The following is a 26,141-nucleotide window of genomic DNA, read 5'->3' on the forward strand; positions in this document are numbered from 1 at the left end:
AGAGGAATTTTTAGGGTGATGGGACTATTCTATACAGTACTGTCACGGTGGGAACATACCATACATTTGTCAAAGGCCATACAGAGTGAATTTTACAGTATGAAAAACTCAACTGAGATGGAAGAGGCACCAGATGGAAGGCACAGAGTGACAAGCCAATCTGTTTTCCAAATGTCTGACATAACCTTAATGAAGGAAGTGGGAAATAACAGGAGCTGAACTAAGTTACCTTGGAAAATGGTGCTTGGAGTAGCTAGTGTAAGGCTCAGGACAAAACACTTACTTCAATACTATACTCCAGTGGGGCCATTTTTCTCACAGGAGTAGAACTTGACTATTCCAAAACCACTTTAGAAATATTCCAAGGTTCAACAAATAAGCAAATAAATTATAAAGAAGCCAGGGTTCTCACTCTTAGAGAAAAAAGTTATAAACGAACACAGAGGCAAAACTAAAATGAATCCTGCAGTGCTGGTTCAGTGAGTATAACTGAATGTTTAATTCAACATATATACAGATATATCAAGAAATAATTATAGAGATGTGTACCATATACTGGTTAGTACGCATATAGTAACTCTGAGCACATTTCACCAAAAAACCGTAGAAGCAGTAGCAGTAAGCACACCCAACACCCAGATCTTGGTATCTAAATACCAGTCTTCGATAAAAGCAACCAGTGTTCCTTTGGAGAAACAGCTAATTCTAGGGCCTGCATCAAGATAATACTTGGCAGTGCTAGAAAGTAAAAATATGGTCTTAAAAAAAAAAAGAAAAGAAAGGCACATCAAAAGAATTTAGGCGTCAACCTCAAAGAGTGCTCAACAGCCCAAGTTGAAACAATTTACACAATAAATAACAGTATTAGATTTTAACCTAAGTATAAAATAAATAGCCATGATCACATTACTAATATAAACAAAGGATCAAATAAATAGGAAAGAGGAACAAATTTTAAGAAAAATTCTAAGTAATGTATATAGATACTACCCTCCTCCACTTTACTGTGGGCTAGACTTAGTAATTTACTTCCAAAGGCAAAAAGTACAGGAAGTGGGAAAATACTTTACAGTGGAAATTCCCAGCAGACACCAACTTAGCCAATGAAGGGCTATTACCAGTAATGCCTACAGACATCAGGTACCCTACGATGTGAAACGGTGCAGAAGGGCACAGCACCTCTGTGTATCCTTCCTGATAAAGCATAACCTCAAATCTAATCACAAGAAAACATCAGACAAACCCATTTATTAAGGAACATTCTACATAATAACCAGCACTCTTCATAGTGTTGAGGTCATGAAAGACTGAGAAACTGTCACAGATTGGAAGAGACAAAGGAGGCATCAATGACGAAAGAAATGCAATGCAGTGTTCTAGATCAGATTCTGAAACAGCAGAAGGACATTAGCGGAAGACAGATAAATACCAAATTAAGTCCATAGTATAGTAAACAGTATTGTCTGAGTTTTCTGAGTTTTGACAGATATGCCATAGTTTATACAGTGGTGACATTAGGGGAAGCTTGGGGAAGGGTGTAGAAAACATCTCTGGACTATCTTTGCAACCTTTCTATAAATCCGAAATGTCTTCTAAATCTGAAATTAAAAGCTCATTAAAGAAAAGAAAAGCCACAGCACTGAACGCACGGCTATATTTAATATTAAGAAAGAGACTTAGAGATTATATACACATTTTTGCAGTAATTTGATCAACACCACAGTTTATTTGTAAACATATTATATGTGTCAATAATCAAATTGACAACACTTTATACATTTTGTTGCAGAATATTAACATCATACCAGAAAACAAGCCACTGTACTCAGTTACAGAGTTGTGGTACTTTAAAATCTTTAAATACAAACTGTATTTGAAACATTGAACATAAAAGAGAAACATGAATGGCAGAGAAGATTGACAACATCAAGTAAAAGAAACTGATATTCCCTCAAAAAATGAATACAAAATCATCTGATCACAGATTTAAAATGAAATAAAGGAATTGAGAAAGTCAGGTATGGTTTTAAATGACACAAAGTCCCATTTCTGTAGACCCACCTGAGAGGTGAAACTGTACCACACCAAATTCTGTGTCCTTTGGGATATTTTTCCCTTGGTTTCTAGAGAATGTTTCCCACGGTTTAAGTACATTAAGGGGAGAAAAGAAAGGGGAGGTAGCACAAAGCCAAATGAAATTACTTTAAAATTCTTTCATAAGTCTTCTTTGGCAAATGAAGTCTACACTTAAAATTTAACGTTTTGTTGAATTGGATCAACACCTGTAGGATTAGGAGCTGCATCTTTCCATGAGTTAACACACGGATGAAACAAAGCCAAATTCATAAAGCAAAGCACAAAAGCAGCTTTCACATTTTACTAACAGCTCTAAAAAGCAGACTCTCCCTCCTTAAAAGTATGAGAGGTTTTTCAACTGAGACTCAGAACCTTTCCTCATTCATGGGAGTTGCCCACCTGTTTTGCCAGTACTTTCCCTAAAATTCATGATCACTATTAGGTTCCAATTCTTCCTCCATTCTCTCTCAAAGGAAATACAGCAGCAAATCACTCCCATATTTTAAGTTTTCAACTTTCCACCCACTGGGTTCCCCGCCAACAACTACAGATTATTCGATTCTTTATTAGTGTACATGTCATTACTGTAGGCTTAGATTAACACAGGAATAAATAAAATAACTACAGTTAATATAAACAAAGCAGATGAAAATGAGATTAAAGAGCCCTGATCAAGTGAAATACTTAGAACTTTCTGTTGAAAAACTATAAAAGTTACATACATACCTAATAGCACTAGGAATGTACAATATCAATTATTGGAAAAATAAATGAGTGATTCACAGTCATAAGAAATTATTTTAATATTAGTATGTATTTTTCCTTTTATAGACAAACATTTATAACATACACTTGATTTCTACCTCATATAAGACAAAGTAGAAAACGAAACGTTACTGCACTTACCCCAAAACACAGCACTGACTGTGTGTCACAGGTGACCTGCTCCGAGATATTCAATTCTATAGGTAGGCCATGGTATTGAATGCATGGTTATGTTAACAGTTTTAAGAAAGGCATATATTTCCAGAAGTATGTTAAGTACACAAATACCAGTTCTATAAATAACAAAAATTATCAGCAAAAATGTTTAGGTTCTAACATTCCCGAATTTTCTAACGCTTTTAGTATTTTAGATATATATGTTGTCTGACCAGTTAGTTTGGTTACAGTTTTAAACGAGCAAACCATTATCCTAGGAGAAGAACTACACTAAACTATAACACTGCACAAACTTCCCAAGGAAAGTAACTTAGAAAATCTAGAAACTGATTCCAATTATTCTTATTACCATTTGATATCTAAAAGAACCAATGACCAAAGAAACATTTTGAAATTACTCAAATTTTTCTCAGTTCCTCCAAAACTAGTCACATAAATTTAAGATCCAGATTGCCTAAGAAAGTCTTCAAAGCAGGTTTATCACCAAAGTGTTTTTTATCAGAAGACATAGCCTTAATGCCTCTAATATGTAATTCTAACCTAAAATCACAATCCTTGGTTTCAAAACATCAAATTCGATTTCGTAACAATTCATTGGTAAAGCTACTGAACAAAGAATCAGTCTGGGTGAAAACGTGCAGCAGCCACAGTTACAAGAGTGGAAAATAAATTCTATTCTTCCATAAAGACTCTATGAAAATATAAAGCCCAGAGTGACAACGGAAGTCCACATATAAACATTGGTTTAAAAATAGAATGTTTTTCAAAGCTTCTCATGAGATGTCAATGTATAGTGATAGTCTGAGTTAAGACCTTATAAATCAAGGTTAAGTTATACATAACTATGCTGATTTACATACCTTTGACAACGTTCAACTCATATACATAATTTACAGACATCCACAGAAATTCTTAATGCCCCATCGTATCATCTCTCAAAACTGGATGTTTATTGTTTTATAGTTTTGCTACTTTAAAGTACCAAGAAGCCTTTTTAGGGGAAGAGTTCCGCCTCTTCCCATGATCCCCTAAAGAGTAGGTAACAAAATATAAAATTAAACAAGATTTATGTTTGATAAACTAACATATAAAATTACCACTACAATATTCATAGTGACTGCTTATAAACGGTAACAGTCATCGTAAAGCCTATAAAGTATATATCCTCAGTTTTATAAAAGAAATGCAGATTGTCTCAAGGTAAAAAATACAGTGCAGGCTGCTAAAAAGCTCTCTGTGACGTGAGGAGGTGCCATAATGAGGGAAACTTCAGAAAACGCGAACCCGTTCCCCAACCGTGGAACATCAGTGAAGCGTGAACTGCGCTGCCGCAGCACGATGCTTTTTTAGTGGCTGGCACTATAAAGCTAACGTTAAGAAAGAAAAAAGGCAGAAGTGTGAGCAACGAAGGGTGGAACCAAATTATTGCGAATGGACATTAGCAATGAGAAGCGAGGAAGGTGACCGTCCACTCCACTCTGACAAGACGCCATCTTTAAATATTAAGTTCTTTGCCGGAAGTGGAACGCCCGACTCGGCGCAGGACGGCGCGAGCACGCTGGAAAAGCCGGCCTCGGCGGGAACGTCCAGGGTTGAAGCACCTTCCTGAGAGACAAGGAAAGGAGAAAAATCCTATAAGCAACATTTTACCAAACTACTTCATACAGCCCATAATAAATACAGGCTTTGCTGACCCAAGAAATGTTTATGGAACGCAAAACACTGCGGGAGACGCAGATCTCTACCTCACAGACCCTGAGATAACCAGCGACAGGTATCACCGCAATGCGATAATGGCTAGTACAAGTCAGACTGTGGTAAGTGCTTAGAAATAAATAGAAATAATGGGCTATGAGACTGTAAGAGAAGACAAAGGTTCAATCTTAGATAATCTCTAAAAACCCCTCACATAGCATTAAGCACCAGAACATTCCATGCGCTCCCAGGGCTCTCAGATTCACATATTTAGGGCAGACCTTTCCCCAGGACTCCAGGCTGACACCCTCACATCGGCTCTTGGGTGTTTCGTCATCCATTCCACACCTACCAGGTCCATAACCCTCACCCTCCAAGCTTTTCCCCTGCCCTCCCTACTCCACACACCAAGCTAGTCCAGAAACTGGAGAATCATGCCTGACTCCTCCCTTCCTTTCACCGTCGATCTTTTCCTCACCCTGAATTAACTGCCAGCTTCCAGCAATCTGCCTACAACACTTTATTCATTCACCACAGCCCAGCACCACAGTCTAGGCCAGTGGTCTCCAAAATGGGGTATGGGACTACAAAAATTTTAGAAATCCTGTATCAACTACTGCATCCTTGCAGAATTTCTATTTTTGTGTTATGTTTTATAATATACATAATTTATTGATATAACAGTACACATGGGTAATAAACTTTTATTATGGATACATGCAGAATTTGGGGGTATTTTTAATTCAAGAGGGTGCTCAGCTACCAAAAACTCTCACATGGTCTCTGAACAAGCTTGTCCCTTTCTAATCTGCTCTCCAAATAGTAACTAATCTTTTTAAAAAGTTGATCAGAAATAATGTCATTCCTGTTTAAAAGTCTTTAATGATTTCTCTTTGCACTCGAGCATAAAATACAAATTGCTTACTATCCTCTAGAAGACCCTGCCTCCCCTCCTCTTCCACCTCACCTCTTGCCAATGCCCCACCTCCCCAACCACTTTCATGAGGCTTCAGCCACACCAGCCTTCTTTCATTCCCTTTCATTCCCTTGGACACAGAGTGTTTTCCTGATACAGGACCTTTGCTCCTACTAAGCTCTGCACAACATACTCTTTTCCACCTCTTAGGAAGTTTCAGCTTATGTATCATCTCTGTCCATTTAAATTAGGTCTCCCTTTGGCTTCCATCAGATCCCAAGGAATCTGGCTCCTTTCAAAGTGCTTACTGAAATCCGTAATTACTTACATATTTCAATGTTCACTCCACTATCTTCTGTCTCTCAAACATCATTATAAATTCTACTAGTGTCCTGGACAGCATTGCTTCCCCAGCTCCTAGTAAAGGGTCTGGCAGCCTCAAGCAGTTATTGAAAAAAATAAATGAAACAGAACTCCAAAATAATGATTTTGTAACACTGGATCAGATATTCTAAACAGAAATATTTCTGTCCAAAAGTTTATCCACAAATCAAATCTACGGAGTACCCTTTCTTTCCCTGGGGGAGGGGAAGACAAAAGGTCTACAGCACTGGCCTGAACTACAAACAGCCGCCTCAGCCCCAACCGAGAACTACTGCAGTTAACAGAGGCAGATCATACCCAGCAACTAGCACCTAGTGTGTGGTTACGCAGTTACGCAGCACGGGAGCCGCGTAACACGTTTCTGCTGAACGATGCCCTGGCACAGAACAGAGTCCCAGCTTTAGACCTTCTCCACCCAGCCAGTAAATCATGCGCAAGAAAATGAACTTCCTAAATCTCAGCATCTTTATTTACCAATGAAAATTAATGCTTATTTCATTACTGTGGAGACCCAAGACAAACATGGAAGTGTTCTGCATCCTATCCTCTAAAGCTCTATGCAAATACCATATTTTTAAAATTTTGTTACCTGGAATGAGTGAACAAAGTTAAGGACCTGTAGAGAGAGTTTTCTACTGGAATGTAAGAGGTTCTGAAGGCTGAAAAACAGGGGCAAAAGTTTAAAACAAATTTAATGAGAAGAACGAATATCTCGCAAGAGTTTAATTTCAGCAACTTAAATGCATTTATATATGTAAATATATTCCGATTAATCACATAAATTTTTTTTTAAATTTCAACGGTTCTCATCAATGAAACTGTCCTGGGGGCAATGAAAATTGCCATGGTTCTCATCAATCTAATAATATTAAAACTGGGAGTTAATAATGCCTAAAAAGACCATTTTGAAATAAAAAAATCACATATAAAACCAAAACTGAGAAGTTACCGTTAGCAAAAGCTTAAACTATTAGCAGCAAATACAAATGTTAAATGAAAGAGAACTTTTCAAATAGGAATGACAAGTATGATACCAACTTCAAATACCCAAATTTATTTTAAAATACATCCTGATAAAAGGTCTGACAGAATAACTATATATCAACCCACCAAAATCAAGTATTTTTCAAATATGGAAACCGGTAACAATTATGGTGGCAATCTTTAAAGCTGTATCGTATTTCTACTTTTTTATTCATGTAGATGACTTTTGGAGAATTACTGAAATTTGTGTCGACTGAGTACTTTTAATCTTCTGATAAAATATTATTAAGTCAACTGAATGAATTATTATCCAACTTTGTTTTCTTAAATGAAGAAGTCAAGGAGACTTGTGGACATCCATTCTCCCAGACACCCTTGCCACGACAGTCAGATTCAAGGACATTTCTCTCCGCTCAACAGTCGTAAAACTTTTCCAACACTGCCTCTTAGCAAGGGCTCCCAATGGATCAGAGTCGGCATGCAAGACAAACCTCCACGTCATCTCTGATAAGTAATACATGCTCACTTTAGAAAATGCGAAACTGAAGAAAATTTAGAAATTCAGCTATAATTCCAACAAAAGAATCACCATTTACATGACATAACTTGAGTGTGTTTGCTCAGAGGGACAGAAGTACACAAGGGAAACATTCTACAGAGACATACATATTACAAACACTAGGCACGATCTCACATAAGCATGCTAATTTCTATCACACTCTAACCAAATCCGGGTAACTAAGTTAACATAATTAAAATTAACCAAATATGTGCCCCCAGTATTTGCACGTGTCAAAGTTTTGAGATGCTAAAGTTTAATTTTGAAAAATATAGTAAAACCCTTAAACTAGCAATCTTTATACAATCAACAAATAGACACAAGGCTATTACTATGCTCATGTTTGAAATAAAGGAAAATAAGATGTGGCAACTGACAGGCTAAGCCTCACGGATGAAAAGATGACAGTGAACATAAACCCTTACCTCTCTTTTCTGCAAAGGCCATGTGTAGCAATTTTTCTACAAACTTTCCGGTTTAATTCTGAACTAAACAATGGAATTCCAAAGCACAGTTCGAGAGGAACCCAATCTGCTTCTGTTGTGGCAACTACAAGACAATTTATAGTTATTAATCACATACGTATTTACAAATTTTTAACTGACCAGGGTTTCTTAACGGACATCCAGAAATTTTCACATTCCTCCTACCCCTGGGGTCCACCAATGGGCTTCACAGGGGAGAGGACTTAGGGTGGGTCAGTGATCTCTGCAACAGGGAAGAATCTTTACTAAGTACATGCTTCTGGGGGGAAGGCACAGAGTTTTCACCAGATGCTCAAAATGGCCTTTTACCAAAAAAAAAAAAAAGAGAGAGAGAGACACTGTAAGACATCAATAAGATGAAAGAATTTAACACAGGAAAAATGAAACTAAAGTCATTGTTCTCAGGTCCTATTTTTGTAACATTTTCATTGTTATTCTAAATACATAAACATGTTTCCTAGTGAATACTTACTAAAATAAAAGGCCCACTATGGATAATCAGAGCAGACAAATGACATCCAAATAATTTAACAGAAGAGTTAAATCTCTGAAGCTAGTCTAAAACTGCAAATAATTCTTTTTTTTTTTTTTTTTTAAGATTTTATTTATTTGACACAGAGAGGGAGATCACAAGTAGGCAGAGAGGCAGGCGGGGAGTGAGGGGAAGCAGGCTCCCTTCTGAGCAGAGGGCCCAATGCGGGGCTCAATCCCAGGACCCAGAGATCATGACCTGAGCCGAAGGCACAGGCCTAACCCACTGAGCCACCCAGGTGCCCCTAAAACTGCAAATAATTCTTAAAGCCGTACCAGAGTTTTGTTTTGCTGACGAGTCTATAGCTGCTTCCTCAATGACCATTTCAAATGACTCTGTACTCCCATTTACATCCGAGCCAGAAGCCAAATCAGGTTCTCCTTGCAATGAAAAGACATACACAACGTTAGGATTCTCATAGTTGGCGCAAGTCGTCCATCAGCCCTAAAGGGAGAGAAGACTTCCAGCAACAGGAATGACAATGGAGAACAACGAAGGGTCTTCAGCCTATAGCAGCTGTTCCCAACTAGGGGGCATTCCTGCCCCCCAGAAGACCTCTGACAATGTCTGGAGACCGATGCAACTGTCATGCATGGGGACAGGGGCGCTACTGATATCCAGGGAGCTAAAGATGCTTCAACGCACAGGACAGGCCCCACAACACGGAACTGTCCAGCTCAGAATGTACGTGGCGCCAAAGTGGGGAAACCCGGGCCCCAGGAAACGAGGACTCTAAAGTCAGAACACAAGTTCAGACTTCCACTTAGATCATTACCAAAGCCGTTTCTATCCCCATGGAAACATGCAGTCAGATTATGTCACTCCTCTTCAAAATTCGGAGTCCTCCTATCTTTTAGCACATGAGATCCTCCAAGATCTCCTGACCTTACCTACTTCTCTACTCTCATTTTCTACTACTTTCCAACAAATTCTTTCTTTTGGCCCAGAAGAGCTATTCTTCTGCCTGGTTCCCTCTGCCTGAAAGGCTGCTACTGTCCAAATAAACAAACATCTTTTATGTACCCAAAGCCTCACTTTTCAAAACTGAGTTCAAACTTTACCTTCTCTAAGAAGCCTCCTCTGATAGCTCAGATGGGCCGAGATGCACCTTCTCTGTCCTACGGCAGCCCATTAAGCCATTGCCAAGCTCTATCGCAGCCTCTTAACACTACAAGGCAGGCTGGTTCACTGGCTTGTCTCCCTTCCTTAGGTCTTAGTAATTTCAATCCTTTCAGCACCTAAGTGGGTACTCCATAAATGTTTGAGCGGTGAAAGAAATAAAAATGACTGTAGCAGACATGCTTTGAAATGACTGCCTTACCCATACCCCCGTTTGGAAAATGCCCTGTGTTATGTGGCGGCCAACTGTTAAGATTTACTCAGATTCTCCGGCCAAAGGTAAAGGACCAAGGCTGGATATATAACTCAAAGGGAGCCAAGCCAATCCACTGGACATCGAGCAATGGACCATATTTACTCAGGATTCCACGCTAAGAGGCTTAGGGAAGCAACATCTATCAACAGCAGATGTTTGAACTGAAAGGTTTTCTAGAGTCACAGACCAGAGCTGGTACCAAAGCCACATACAAGCCAAAATTCTTCCAGAGCAAAAACAATCAGTAAGCAGAAGGTGATGGGAAAATACATTTTTTAATTAAAAGGAAAAAGGAAAATCAGCTGTTGTCTGATTTTCTAGCATGAAGGCTAGAGTGGAGACAGAGGAAGGAGAATGAGGCCAGGAAGGCTAACGAGCAGGACAAGGCTCCAACAGCTCATGGTCAGATGACTGAGACGCAGACCAGCGTGACCGTCACAGCAAATGTAAAACGGAGAAGGGAAGACAGGATATGAGAGACATTTTTAAAGACTGATTCACAGAATGTGGAAACTAAATGGCCATCATGGCAAAAGAAGGAAGAGACAAAGATTAAGATTACAGGCCTGGGTTACTGAGACAGTCATGCCTTTGACAGAAAGAGAAAGCTTCAATGGGAAAAACTGTTCATTCTACTTGAGAAACAGTTTTACACAGAGACTGAAGTCTTGAAGCCATCACCCCACAAAAGGACTTAAATTAAAACCTACAGAGATGACAGGGCTAACACCCCACACCCATTCTATACTCCAACCCCAGGCTAGCACCCCTTTAGCTGGGCGCGTAGTGTTTTCTCCATCCCAACAACTGGTTTGTCCAAATAATGTCACAGAATATGCCGTCATCTTAGTGAAAAAACACCAAGCATAAAATAATTCAACATCCCCACAGAAGTTTCCCTGCTTCTTAAGTATTAAGACTGTGATCAACTCCACAAAATGATCTTAATTCAAAGAACCCAACTGTTGGCTGACCTCGTTCATCAGAAGCATCACTGAGTTTTCGGTGTGCAAGCTGGCTAGAAGCATTCAACATAGTGACATAGCCACAAAAATGCTGCAAGTCCACTTTGGTCCTTAATAGTTGCAAGGCTTTATGAACACCCATATTGATACGAGTAAACTCTGAGGACAAAGATTGACAGCACATTTTAAGTAAACAGTTTTATAACATGACATCAAAAATGTAACTATACTTCTATTAATCAATTCTTTTTTTTTTTTTTTAAGATTTTATTTATTTATTTGACAGACAGAGATCAAAAGTAGGCAGAGAGGCAGGCAGAGAGACAGGGGAAGGGAAATGGGCTCCCTGCCGAGCCGAGAGCCCGATGCAGGGCTCGATCCCAGGACCCTGGGATCATGACCTGAGCCGAAGGGAGAGGCTTTAACCCACTGAGCCACCCAGGCGCCCCCTATGAATCAACTCTTAGAACTTTAATCTATCAACACTGATTCTAACAAAGAACTACCCATGAACGTGAAAGGCCGGCATACACATATTATTTACAGCCTCCAGGAGGCATTTACTGTATCAAAACAAATTACCTACGTAAGCAAACAGGACCAGTCAGGGGCAAATTCTCAAGGCTTTTCTTTGTGGTTCTATTCTGCCTCAAATGCTTACTTGTTGGGCTTCTGCCAAGAAATGTATTAAATACACACCATGTTTTTGAAAAATTTTTAAAAGTAAAATTATTCCTACTGAAACTAAGTGCACTTGAAACTATATCCTTAATAAATTATTCAAATATTAGTGCAATTCCTCATAACTCGGTGAACTTATAAACAAAAAGATGCTCCATACTCAAATACAAAGATTCCTTTCTTTTATTATTCACACAATCCTCTCCCAAGGCAAGAGAGCTATTAATCAGTTTTTAAGATTTTACACATTTGAAGATCCTGTTGTCACTAGCCTGTATCTTCAGGTGAACAAATATTTTTCCCACAGAATTTATGAAGTGTCAAAGGATTAAGTAGCAGAATTTAATTGCAGAGAAGTACTTATTTCTGAGAAAGGGGCTGTTTTTTGGAAGCGAAAACTCTTCTCCAAATTTCACGCACATTTATTCACAACAGGCAAAAGAGAACTGAACTTCAAACGCAAGGCTTCTGCAGTCTGGCTATATGAAGAAGAAAAAAATATTTTTAAAACCTTCCTTTTCCCTACTTTGGGGAAGTAAGGGAAAGTGGTGACTACTATCATTCTGGAAGAACATTAAGTTCTTATATAAATTAACCTAAGTTTACTTGAACCACTCACTGCTCTCTAAAAATTCAAGCATCATGGCTCTAAGAACCAGAAATATACAGAAAAAACATATGAAACCAGAAACATAACCATAACATAAGGGTACAGAACAGCAGTTTTACATGGAGTGGGAAATGTAAGTGCTGTATGAATATATGGCAGTTTAAATCAGATACTGTTTTTCTTTTGAATATATATACCTTTTTAACATTCAAAAGAGAGAGGGTTATCTCCTATAATAAACAGAAGGAAGAATAAATTTACTTTTAACAGAAATTCTGTGAGCATCTTTCATCAAATGCACTTGTAGCTCGCATCCAATTCTAGAAAGAGCTAACTTTAAACAGGGCTTTCCCCCCTTGATTCTAACTAGCTTAATTTAGCTCAACCTCTAACTCACATCCTCTCTAATAGCAAAAATAATATTTAATGGCAAACTCAAATGCCGAAAGAGGGAATCCATACAAGTACTCCGTACACTGTAAAGTACACACATGTTGATTGACACCTGGGTCTAAATTACCTTAAAAAGCCCCCGTGAGGGGGCACCTGGGTGGCTCAGTGGGTTAAGCCTCTGCCTTCGGCTCAGGTCATGATCCCAGGGTCCTGGGATCGAGCCCCACATCGGGCTCTCTGCTCAGCAGGGAGCCTGCTTCCCTTCCTCTCTCTCTACCTGCCTCTCGGCCTACTTGTGATCTCTGTCAAATAAATAAATAAAATTAAAAAAAAAAAAAAAAAGCCCCCGTGAGGTAGGAGGGACAGTATGTAATATTGGGAGGAAAAAATCAACTAAGCATGAAATATTCCCAACGAAGTGTCTTCTCCCCCAGCCTCCAAATAAACAACACAAGGAAAGTGAAAGGCTAAACAGAGAGAAAACCTAGTCTTCCAGCAGGCAGGGACCCACCGATAAACTCTTCATCTCCAAGGCAGACTAGCATTCCTTCAAAGGTCCTGAGTCTTATTCTACTAGTTCTTTGTGGGAAAAGGCACATGACAGAAAACTATCTTTGCCTCTTTCTTTCTTTCTTCCTTTCCTTCCTTTCTTTCTTCCTTTCTTTCTTTGAGATTTATTTATCTATGAGCACAGGAGCATGAGTGGGCCAGGAGGGCTCGGAGAGTCAGGGGAAGCAGAAGGAGAGAGAGAATCTCAAGCAGACTCCTCGATGAGTGTGAAGCCCAACATGGGGCTTGATCTCCTGACCCTGAGATCATGACCTGAGCCAAAATCACGAGTCAGACGCTTAACCAACAACCCACCCAGGTGCCCCCATATTCGCTAACAGTCTTTAAAAGCAGCATAAGCACCTAGGACTGAAAAATTTTAAGAATTCACTTCCTGCTACGTTTTCTACCAAACTGCTGACAAAGATTAATGATAAAGAAGTTAAACAGATATAATTCAAAAGTAAGATACCTCCTTGTAGTTCTGTTTCATCAAATGGAAACGGTATGTGGACAGTTTCTCCTATCCCATGCAAACCATGTCCCTAAAGGTGAAGAAACACAGTTGAAAGGTATACAAGAAACCTGTATTTCCAAGAACAAACAGATCATCAAACCATAAATAAGACTATGCCATGTGATGGTATACCCTACATTAATATTCCATTAAAAAACTTTCAACAATTTTTTAAATTTTTCTCCACCAAGCAAAGACCATCTTGAGGGCATATTATAATTTACAAGGCCATGTGTCTCCAACGGAGTGGATGGCTAATGAAAAACAAAGAGGCCGATTTAACAGGTCCATGAGGTGAGGCAGCGAAGACTAAAATCGAGCGCGCTCGCACAAGGGTTAGCTGTAGTTCTGATGAAAGAATCCCACTGTCAACTGCCTGGCTGATCATGAGCTGGGAATGCGAAACTCAAAAACCTGCATTCACTGACATATATTCAAGATTGTATAATTATAAAAGCCCCTCTACAGGGGTTCAGTAAATTAATGGATGTATTTTCAAGGCAGCAGCGAGGGGGAGAAAAAAGTGAACTGAAACGAACTGAACGGAAAGGTCTCCACTTGCTAAGTGAAAATCGCAGGGGGATAGCACTGTGCATTGGCTCGCACATGCAAAGAAATCCTAGACAACGATAGCAAAAACTAATAAATGTATCTGATCTGGAGGAGAAATGGGGAGAAGGGAGCAGACAATATAAGAACTACGGTAACACTTTTCTCTGTGCATCTTTTCATAGTGTTTTATTTCTGAATTATGTGAAGATTCTATTAATTCAAAAATTAAATTAAGAAAAATCTTGAGTCTAACCACCCCACTCCCATGCTATGCATAATTTAGTTTTTTAGCTATTGCATTCAATTAATGTTCATCTGAATTCTGTTAGTTTTAAAGGATTTTTTACATTTAAATCCCCAAATGTTTTCATGTAAAAATAATAAACATGAAGAATCTAATGTTTACATGCATTTAGTGGTGTTATAATAGAAAATTTAAGTTGACACTGGCGATCTATACGTTTTTCCCTTTCAAAAAAACCTATACATTATTGAAGTCAAAGTACTATGCTATAAAAGAAAAAAAACATTTCAGAGAAAAATAGCACTCATTAAGATGGTTCATACAACAACGCAAACACGTTTCTTCAGACAGTTCTTTTCAACTTCATTGGTACAGTTACGATTTAAACCCTAATCAAGACTGTTGTAACAAAAGTGTAGTTTTAATCAAAATCTTGATTTTGTTATGAATTCCAGCAAGGTGTATTTCTTCCATACCACTTAATAAAGAAGGCATCTTGTTGAGCAAAAACAAAACTCTGTAACCAACACTTTGAAACTCCTGTCTGCTTCTCCTACCACTGCCACCTCACACTGAACATCTCGGGAGACCTTCCTGAGTGCTACGTGTAGGACTCTACCCGTTTTGTGCAGATTATGCAACTCGGTCATAAGCTTCAACAACCTTATAAAGGCAGAACCTGTTATTATCTCCAGTTTGCAGGCGAAGGAATTCAAGATTATCAAACTCACCCGAGAGTCCTCATAAGTGGTAGAATCAAGATCTGCATCTAGACAGACTGACTGGAGCCCACACCTAACCCATTCCATTATGCCATTTCCCACCATGAAACCCTGCCTCGTGTTCCTCCTTCCTGGCTAACACTTCATCCCTCATGGTTTCAACTACCTCCTCATGCTGATGCAGACACTCAAGTCAGTGTCTCCTGTTTCACTCTCACTTGGATATCAAAATATTTTCAATTACTGATTAGATAGCACCACCATCCACATGTCCCATGGGCACCTTATACTCAACATGCTCCAAACGCAGCACATCATCTGACCCCCAGCGACTGGCTCTTCCTCCTCTGTTCTGTCAAGCAGGGATAGCACCGTTCTTCCACTTTCACAAGCCAACACCCCAGGAATCATTCTCTTCCTCTTCTCATATCCTTCTCAGACATCTGATCAATTCTATTCATCTTAATTTGTAATAATTCTTGAACCCATTTTCGCTTTCAATTCTTATTACCACTTCCCTGATCTAGGCTGCCTTCACCTCTTACCGGGACTCGTACACTAAATCCTAATCGGATTTCTTGCTTTAGGTCTCTTACCCTGCTGGGTTGGGGGTAGCATACATACCTGGGTAGCATCCTCTCCAAGCTGATCCTCCCAAAACACACTGACCATAAAAATCCCCTGCTCAGTACCCTTTACAGGCTGCCATCAATCTAGAGGGTACAGTGTAAGCTCTGTAGCAAAACGGTCAAGGTACACTCCACTCCAGAGCCTGCCTGGAGTGTACATCAAAACACTCAGGAGAAACTACTCTGAGCCAGGTGCTGTTCTAGGTACTAGGGAAGTTGCAGCGGGGAAAAAGAAAAAAAAAATCTCTGCCCAGAGATTTATTCCTGCTAACCCCTGTGTCCTGGCCGGGCTCTCTTCTGTATCGTCCTTCTATACTCAGCCTGAGTCTCACGGTCTCCGATGAGTGTCCCTCAAGCCCTTCTCCTTGCCTCAAGGCTGAATTGGGTACTACTCTAAAGCGTGCACCATATATAATCCTATTCAGCACTCAGGAAAGAACCGAAATGGACTGCTTAGGCAACATTTCCCACCAGACTTAAATCCCTTGAACTCAGGGACTATGTCTTATTTGTATATCCACATTAACTGGCACAGAATATGGCACATACGATTGTTAGTTGAATAAATTGATGAAATCTTTATTGAGAACCTACTATGAAGCAGAAAGTGTGCTGCACACTTCACACACAGTCCTATTTCATTCAATAATCCTAGGGCTATAAATTGCTTATCCCCTCATTAGCTGCTACTATTACTTTTCATTGTTATACAGTAAATATTGTCATGGCCATTCTACAGGTGGGAAACTAAGTATAAGAGAAGTATCTTCAAAACGTCACACAGCTCATTAGCACAAGAAAAGAGGCTCACCATTGTTAGGCATCAGGAAAATACAAATCAAAACCACAGTGAGATACCGCTTCATACCCTAGGAGGGTTATAATAAAACCAGTCAGATAATACCGAGTGCTGGTGGGAATGTAAAATGGTGCAGCCACTCTGGAAAACAGTCTGGAAATCCTTAAACAGCTGCACACAGAATTACCATATGACCCAGCATTTCCACTCCTAGACACACACCAAAGAGAAATGACAACATGGTCACACAAAAACCTATAAATGACCATATGTAGCAGTGATTACCATTATTCGTAACAGCTGAAAGGTGGAAACCCAAATGTCCATCAGCAATAGGCGGAAAAGCAAAATGCTATTCACACAAGGGACTCTTCTTTGGCCATAAAAAGGAATGTAGTACTGACTCATGATGGACTGATACACGCTATGTGATGAACCTCAAAAGAATTCTACGAAGTAAAAGAGGTCAGTGACAAAATACCACATATTACGTGACTCCATGTATGTGAAATGCCCAGAATAAGCATTCTAGAGAGATAGTAAGGTGCTGTTTAGGGCTGGGGAATAAGGGAGGGAGAACTAAGCATTCAGGAGTTCTTTCCTGAGGTGATGCAAATGTTCTAAAATGAGCATGGGGAAGGCTGTGGACACATGTGCCTACAACTAAAAACCACGGAGTTGTACGATGTTAATCGGTGGGTTGTACGCTATGTGAATTCTAGCTCAACACAACTACTGTAAATACAGCCACATGGATAGCAAAAGACGAAGCTGGAATTCAAAGCTAGGTCTCACTCCAAAGTCCATGTTGTTTCTGCGATTCCCACACTGCTAGACGAAGGCCAGCACGAAAACCCGCATCTGATGCCTTACATTTCAGCTTTACAAATCTCAAATTACTGACATCCAACTGCGGCTCGGCAGAAAGCTAGACAACTTATAATCTTCCAAGTCAAAATCCAAAATTGGTTGTTTCAAATAAAGCAACGGTACCTGGATCAAAACTGCCGAATGAGTCAAGGCGTCATTCAACATTGTCAGCACATTTGACGTAGGAACTACCCCAGGATCATGGCCCCAAGATGTTATGAGTAATCGATCATAACCCTATGGGGAAAAAAAAAATGAATAAAAGATGAATAAAATGGTGTTCAGAAATGGAAAAAAAATTCAGAAGGTCATTAAAATACTGCTTACCAAATTCTACCCTCCTCACAAATAAAGAAAAAAAAAAGAGACACACTTCGCACAACGTACCTGGAATATATCTGGCAGTTTTCGAAGTCTTGTACCTTTGGACAGCAGAAGAGATGGTGGTCCTTGCCCAGTGATGTAGTAAATGTACAGTTTAAACCAGACAGAACTGACTTCTGGGATAGCTGGTCCAATGTGCTGGAATCACAAAACAGGGAAGATAAAGTTGTAATACTTGATGAAAGCAGACACATCTCACAAGGGACCAAGGATGAAGTCTTGCAAATAGGTAATGCCTCACATAGATGTTAACTGCTATTATCTCTATGAAAATAAACTTCAAATGCTCCATTCAAACAGTTTCAATCTTATCCTAGAACTGAGAAAGCACGTCTTACACAATGGACTCTGGAGCAGAACACCAAGGTTTGAATCTTGGCTTTGTCCCCTAAGCTATATCATCTTAAGAAGCTCACTATAACTCTCTATACCTCACTTTGCTCTTCTGTAATGCGACGATAAAATATCTACTTTGTAAAGACACTGTAAGATTGTTCCAAAAGGTTTAAAACAGCACCTGTCATCTAATAAGCTCTATTTCAAAGTGCCAGTTACTGTCATTAATCACATGTGATTTTTCACAAAAGGAACTAGCGAACCTTCCATCCATCTTATCATTTGTTCAGTTCATGGATTCCTACTAGGCCTAGAAGTCATGTCACAGAATGGGAGAAAGTGTGTATAAAGAGTTGCAGGGGGAGCACACAAAGAATTATTTTTTTAAAAAGTTGGTAAATGCTAACCTATAACCGCTCCTACTGGATAGAGGACAAATTTGGGGGTGCGCGAGGTATGCTCACTAAGGCAGCTAGAAGAGCATATAAGTATCAACCTTGTACCAGGATCTCTTCCCTTCTTCTACACCATTAACCTCGCACATCTAGGGGACAAGGCAGGATGTAGCACTAAGAACAGCAACATGATCCCCGCTGTCTGAAAACGGTACAGGCCACAATGTCCTTGCTAAGCATACAAATACACAACTGATTTATGTTTAAAAAGAGAGCAGTAATGTTCATAAGTCAATTGTGAGATACCCAGAGTTCTAGCTTTCAAGCAGTCTTTCCTTTCCGGTTTATTTAGCAATCGTAACTCCACTTCTAAGACACTTTATTTTTCCTAATTAAATTGACTTTATCCCTGCAGGCAATCCAGGCTTCCTTCATAGAGCATCCAGAACATTCCCTTTAAAATACTGCAGTCATCAACATGGCACCTGAGTGGCTCCATTGGTTGAGCGTCTGACTCTTGGTTTTGGCTCGGGTCAGGATCTCAGGATCTGAGATTGAGCCCCGTGTTGAGCTCTATATTCAGTGCAGAGTCTGCTGGAGATTCTCTCTCTCCTCCTGCCCATTTCCCCACTCATACTCATGCTCTCTCAAATAAATAAATAAAATCTTTAAAAAATAGTCATGAGGGGCGCCTGCATGGCTCAGGGTTAAAGGCTCGGCCTTCGGCTCAGGTCATGATCCCAGGGTCCTGGGATTGAGCCCCGCATCGGGCTCTCTGCTCGGCAGGGAGCCTGCTTCCTCCTCTCTCTCTGCCTGCTTCTCTGCCTACTTGTGATCTCTCTCTCTGTCAAATAAATAAAATCTTTTAAAAAAAACAGTAATAAAGTAAAACACTGCCTTCATCAAGAAAACGTCAATGTGTCCCAAGTCACTAGATGAAACATGAATAAAACATACCAACTCTATCTCATAAACTGAACATTTTACAACAGCATAAAATACAAAACTGCTTTCTGAGTTGCTGATGTTAGCATGTGGCATCTGCAAATTGAGAAATAACATGATCAAACCGGTAAACCTCTTCTTTGAGTCACCACAGGGAAGGGTGAAAGGACAGCACTCGCCATGCTCCAAGTGGCTCTTTACCTGAGGGGTACAGCTGCTCACAGGCCGGATTTCATTGGTGAGAGGAGCCATGGACACGAGCAGTGTGTAATTTTTGTTTAGAACTCGGCTGCACGTTGCAGGGTCCAAACCAAGAAGGCTCTCACAGCGTAAGAGATCCAGAGGAAAACCTGGATGATGAGCAAGCGTACAGGGAGGATGAAAGACCGACAGGGTGGAACAGCAATGTCTGAGACAAAATGCCGCTAACTGTCCTGGTGGTTAAACATCCCTCCAACAGACAGAGTATCTCTATTAATAGTGCCAAATTCCCTCAGAAACCACCAAGACCCTTTAGGATTTAAAGCTAACAGTCTTTATTCCCTGATCTAGAAAGATAACCGTCTCCTGGGGTTTTGTGAGGCTACTCCCTTTTGTATTAGAAATACGCGTTTGCTCTACCTCATTTCCTCTCCATCTCCAGCCGTTCCCAGGAGGTGGCATATTATGAAGACATACAGGCCACAAAAAAGCTGTGGCCTGGCATCCCCCAATTTCCAATTTCTGCAAAGAGTTTCACGGCCAAGTTCTGAATTTGGTATAGGAACGAGAGTTCTCATTAACAATACGGGCCCAAGACTGCTGGTCCATAAAGCAAGAAGTCCCTCGGCATGTAACAGATATTCAGTGTTCCCATTCTAGAACCCTTTCAGAAAATTCCAGTCCTATTCATTTTCTTAAAAAGATAGATAAGGCTGAAAGAAACGCCAGGAGACAAAGTTAGCTCATCTCCCCCTCAAGCAAGAATGAACCAAAAAACATATGGTCTGCTGGAAGGGCCTAGAAGCACTTGGCACAACTGGTACCAGGACTTCGCTCCTGAATACCATGTTCTAATAAAAGAAACCTGGCTCCTGGGAGAAAAGGTTGATTCCAAGACTGGGACAGAAGTACAAGAGAAGACGGTTTTGCCAGAAAGTAAAGAACTGCCCCAAATGTAAGAATTCTTTTAAAAGATGGAGGCATGGCACAAGGAAACTGGAGGCAGCTTGAAAGGAATCCTACTGGCAAAACTGGAGACAACCATAGCACACAAGTAATTGAGAGAGAACAGTGACTAATTATAAGCCATTGAAAAAAACAGGAATTCATCAATCCATACTGAGAATATAAAAAAATGCTCAGTCCCAACTGTTACCGGAAGAACTGGAGTTGGGAAAAAAATGATCAATTTACAACCATCACAGACAAGAATGGTTCAGGCAGGACCAACACTGGACGCTCCCTCCGGGGGAGGTACTGACGAGCAGCAGGTGATGTATACGGTCTCAGAGTACCTGTCCACAGACTACTGAGTCGCTGCGCGAGGGGAGAATACTTAACTACGTAGTAGAATAATCAAAAACACATTAACTGGGTGATCAAAACTAGTATCACAACGGGAGCGGACGGGAATCCCATGCCTCCAGATGTCATACCCTTAGAAGAACATGACGTTACTTAGGTAATACTCTGGACTTGAGTGTATGACCTGAACCTAATCACAACAAAACATCCCACACACCCAACGTGAGGAACTTTCTAGTAAAACTAACAAAAAGAGACTATATTCTTAAAAAAATAAGAATTTCGTAAAGGACAAAAAAAGGTTACAGACTTGTTCCAGAATAAAGGAGATAAAGGAGACATGACAATTTAATGTAGTATTGGATCTTAAACTAGATCCTGCATTTGAGGGGGAAAAATGTTATTAAGGACATTACTGGGTCAACTGATAAACTGGAATATGAATGGCAGGTACTGTAGCAATTAACCTTCTGAAGAGGATGTCAGGGACTAGCCCTATTCTTAAGAAACGCCCCCCGAATAATTTTGTGGACAAAGATCACAGTATGCAACTTACTCCCAAATTCTGGGTTCGAAGTAATTATACTATTCTTAAAACTTTTTTGTAAATTTGAGGTATTTTCAAATAAAATGTTGCTAATGGAGGAGAGCAAGTCATAGACATCAGGAAGAGCATCTGTCGCACACAGCCAGCAAACAAGGTGGGAGAGTGAGGGGGAGAAGACAGATCTGGCTGGAGCCAGATGGGAGGTTCATTTTAAAGGAAAAGAGAGCTAAGCAGGTGGTTTAGGAAAAGGAGAGAAGGGGCAAAGTTCTATAAAGACTAAAGGGCCCCTGGGCGGCTCAGATGGTTAAGCATCTGCCTTCGGCTCAGGTCATGATCCCAGAGTCCTGGGCTCAAGCCCCGCATCGCATCGGGCTCTCTGCTCAGTGGGGAGTCTGCTTCTCCCTCTGCCCCTCCTCCCACTTGGCTCTTGCTCTTTCTCTCTTTCTCAAATAAATAAATAAAACCTTAAAAAAAAGACTAAAGAAATTATGCTTGACTACATACAAGAAATCAAGAACAAATTTAATAAAACTGATAAATCAGTTATGAGTGAAAAAATGTCAGATAAAAAATCTTAGTGAGGAAAGACTAAACAATGAAAGCTCTACCTAGTACCAAAAGCAGTCCACTATCAAACCAACCTCACGAGTTACAATAATATTTAACTACTTTCATACAGATAAGGTTTAGGTTTTTCGTTCAATTTAACTTTCTGGTACATAGACCATTCATGGTAAAAAAACAAAGTTTAGTCCAGACTACTAAGCAACAGATTGTTTAGGAATAAATCAACAAATAGTTTAATGTTCAAGAGAAGATAATAAACAGGATAGAGCAAAAAAAAATGTTTTTTGAAGAAACATGGACTTAAATCCCATGTCTTCCACCGACTAATCCATACTGGACAAATGGGCAGAAGATTTGACCAAAACAAGCTAATTTCTCTACCTATAAAATGAGTTACATTTGACTGGTCACCAGCACTAAGATTCCTGGACACTATGATGTGCAGGAAAGGATGGTATATTTCAAGATGGCTATGACAGAGTATTTCAAATACTCTAATCCATTACCTCCCTAAGTCCCTAAAAAGTCCTAGTAATTTCAGGATTTTTACATACAAAGACATCTTCAAGATTGTGCTGCTCGTTGCTTAGGTCACATGATCTACCTGGTAGCCAAAAAATGGTTACCATTAACGAATGCCTATGAATAAGTACTCTGGCCTCTTGGCACTTGGTGACTTAATATTCAGTCGCAACTATTTGTGAACAATCTCAGAAAGAACCCCAGCATGAAATCAGTCCTGATTTTGCTAAAGCAGAACTCTGAGCCTGACATACTACAGCTGCAGAAGCCAGTCACCAGGATCTGAGCGTGTCCGGCTTCACTCAGCTCAACTACCCAGCATCTCTGTCCTCATCTCCATGACCACTTCTGTAAAGTGACAACGATTCTGTGCTTAAATGCTCAAAATGAGCTGAAAAGAAAGTCAGGTGCTGGTGAAAGAAGGAGAATGTAACTGGGTATGACTCAGAAACCACTGGTTCCCGGCCAGAAAAACAGAACTTAAATTTTAAGTAAATGAAAGAAACGAGCGAAATTCAATGTTCTCATAGTGCTAAGAATTCACGGAGTTCTGAGACGCAGCTCCTGTGAATGAGCAAGGACGGGATCCGAATACTCTTCCCTGGTGCCCAAGCCGTGCCATCTTTTTAAAAACAAGCATTCCTGGGTGGCAATGCCCTTCTTAGGACCTACTATCCGTTCAACCACAGTCTGGGAACCCCTCCCCCCCCCCCCACCTATCCCACACCCAAGAGTGCAGACGAGGGCAAGAGCCACGTCAGGGCTCATCACAGATTAGAACTGCCACTGCCTTCTTTCTTTTACTCTTTAACAAGGTTTTCTGTTCTCTTTTTTAATTTTTTAAGTAAAATACTTCAGTAAGTATTACAACAGCACTTCAACCGGAAACTCCTGCTTATTCCTTTCCTACAATGGGACCTTTCCTTCAGGAAACAGTATGCTTCCTAAATCACTACATTTTGGCTTTGTTCACCCCTCAACCCGAGGCCTGTTCTACATGCCATCCAGCCACTTAAACAAGTTAACGCTCCAACCGTTTTTGTAGGTACTAAGCACACGGAGATCCTACAAATGTCGGTGGCACAGGAGAAAGGAGAAAAGGTAAAATAAGAAAGAGCTGACAAGCGAAGTCACAAAACAAGCCTCTAGTTGCAAATTCAACACGCCGTCTACACCAAATGCATTAAGCGATGATTAAATAAGTGAGCGTGACCGGTTTAATTTCTTAGAAAGAAGTTCCATGGGGTCATGTCTTCAAAATCAAGTACATTTATCATACCATAATTCGGTTGGTCTGGCTGTGCAGTTTGCGCAACTAGGTCTTTATTATGACGCAGAAACAATATTGTGTTTCTCAGAGTGAGTGCATGATCGAAGTATCTCTGTGCTTCTCCTTCACCAGTGCTCTGAACCTAAACCGAGAAAATAAATTTTGCAGTATCACTCTCAAACCATTCATCCTAATATACAATAACCATATAGTACAGACATTAAAACACTATTAAGACTCAGTAAACCAAAAATTAGCCCAGGCAATACTGAGACAAATCTTAACCTAAATCTCGGCTGAGTTTCCATTTGAATATATCTTTGAAGATGACAGAAATTATCCTAGCAAGTAAAACTAACAATTTGAAGCAACCAATTAATGCTAAATGATTCAATTATATATGTTTTATCTCCCACATAGGATTCAAATAGGGTGCTTAATAAAAAAAAAAAAAGAAAAAAAGCTAAGATCTATTTTCTGCTTCATCCAGAAAAGTATTCCAATCTATGGTCACCAATTATGCTTCTAATTCTTGTCACTATGCCCCCCCCCATTCTGCATCACTGGCTGCAAGGGACAATGGAGTATGAGATTCAACATCACTGTTTCCACACTACTGAGTATACAGCTTAAATTCATTCGAAAAGGATTCACCGAGTCCCTGTGATGTGCTAGGTATGATCCGTCTAGGATGTAGGGACAGAATAGCGGACAAAACCCCTGTGCTCACTGGCCTTACGTTTTAACGCATGCTCTTCTGACACTGAGTCAGGTGCTTCTTTAACATGTAAAAATACACACATCCCAGAAACAACACAGGAAATGAAAGGACAGGTCTACAAGAGGAATGACTAAATTAGATTGGCATTTAAAAATAAGATCAACCGGGGCGCCTGGGTGGCTCAGTTAGGTGTTGGCCTTCGGCTCAGGTCATGACCCCAGGGTTCTGGGATCGAGTCCTGAGTCAGGCTCCCTGCTTTGAGGGAAGCCTGCTTCTCCCTCTCCCTCTGCCCCTCCCCCTGTTCATGTTCTCTCTCTCTCTCACTCACTCAATCTCAAATAAATAAAATCTTAAAAAAAAATTAACCAACTAAGCTTAATTAGGACGAGGCTTCTTAAAAAATAGCTAAGAAACTTTTTTTTTTTTTTAAAGAAACTATTTTTAATGACTAAACTTCAGACTAAAAGGCCTTCCCAAGAATGGCTAGGTGGCATAAAACGAAATAGATATATAAAAAATAAAGTGATCTTCTAATTGTTACACGGGCTAAAAGACTAGTTGAGGTGAGAAAAATAAAAATCAGGAAAAGAGAACTTAAAATGTCTTGGAAAACAGGGGCGCCTGGGTGGCTCAGTGTGTTCAGCCCCTGCCTTCGGCTCGGGTCATGATCTCAGGGTCCTGAGATCCAGACCCGCTCTGCTCAGCAGGGAGCCTGCTTCCACCTCTCTCTCTGCCTGCTGCTCTGCCTACTTGTTATCTCTCTCTGTCAAATAAATAAAATCTTTTTTAAAAAAGTATCTTAGAAAATAAAAAATTTATTGGCAAAAATGATATACATACATTAGAAATGGGATTAACACGATACTAAAAGCATTGAGGGAATAATGGATGTATAAAGGTAAAAATGAAAGACCAATTAATTGCAAAGGATTATCTCAAATATAATTCCGCACTATCAAGTTAAAAATCCTATGGAGAAGGAAGAGTGAAAAAAATGTCATTTTTTATTAAAGAAACTAATGGAATCATCAAAAATCCTCTAAGTAAAACATTTAATATACAGAGTTCATCACTGAAGCGCAAAAGGTACCAAAATTACTAGTCAAGGAGGAGACTCAGCACACAAACTATTAGCATAAACAGAAAACAAAAAAAAAAACAAACAAAAAAGACAAAAATAAAAAACCCAGGGAATGGAAAAACCGTGAAAGGGCAATCGAGATTTAGAGCTAAGGACAAATCAGGCTATTTTCATGTAGGGGAAGAGGTGCCTAAGAGCAGCTACGGCTGAAGTCTTCAAGATGCTAACAGGGCTAGTGAGAGTGGACATAAATATGGTACCTGTGGACGCTGCTCCAGATTTAAGACAAGGGGAACAAAAACTTTAAATAAAACTGCTGAAGAGGAGATCTTAGACAGTCATAGCAAAGGAAAAAAAACAAAAACAAAAACAAAAACAAAGGCTATTT

General features: G+C 39.9%; 1 protein-coding gene across 1 annotated transcript in view; it reads right to left on the reverse strand.

The window, feature by feature from the left end:
* Positions 1-1,703: 1,703 nt before the first annotated feature.
* The window catches only part of FAM91A1 (family with sequence similarity 91 member A1), a 44,613-nt gene continuing 20,175 nt past the window's right edge, over positions 1,704-26,141 (reverse strand). The window contains exons 15-24 of the mRNA XM_047725404.1: positions 23,961-24,093; positions 19,741-19,889; positions 17,867-18,001; positions 17,603-17,716; positions 13,619-13,691; positions 10,923-11,072; positions 8,849-8,953; positions 7,982-8,105; positions 6,603-6,672; positions 1,704-4,623 (exon numbers count right to left, since the gene is read on the reverse strand). Of these exons, the coding sequence (XP_047581360.1) occupies positions 4,441-4,623; positions 6,603-6,672; positions 7,982-8,105; positions 8,849-8,953; positions 10,923-11,072; positions 13,619-13,691; positions 17,603-17,716; positions 17,867-18,001; positions 19,741-19,889; positions 23,961-24,093 (1,236 nt within the window). The 3' untranslated portion in view covers positions 1,704-4,440. The remainder of the gene's footprint in view (positions 4,624-6,602; positions 6,673-7,981; positions 8,106-8,848; positions 8,954-10,922; positions 11,073-13,618; positions 13,692-17,602; positions 17,717-17,866; positions 18,002-19,740; positions 19,890-23,960; positions 24,094-26,141) is intronic.

Source organism: Lutra lutra, chromosome 4 (assembly GCF_902655055.1).
Source record: "Lutra lutra chromosome 4, mLutLut1.2, whole genome shotgun sequence".
NCBI classification, from domain to species: domain Eukaryota; kingdom Metazoa; phylum Chordata; class Mammalia; order Carnivora; family Mustelidae; genus Lutra; species Lutra lutra.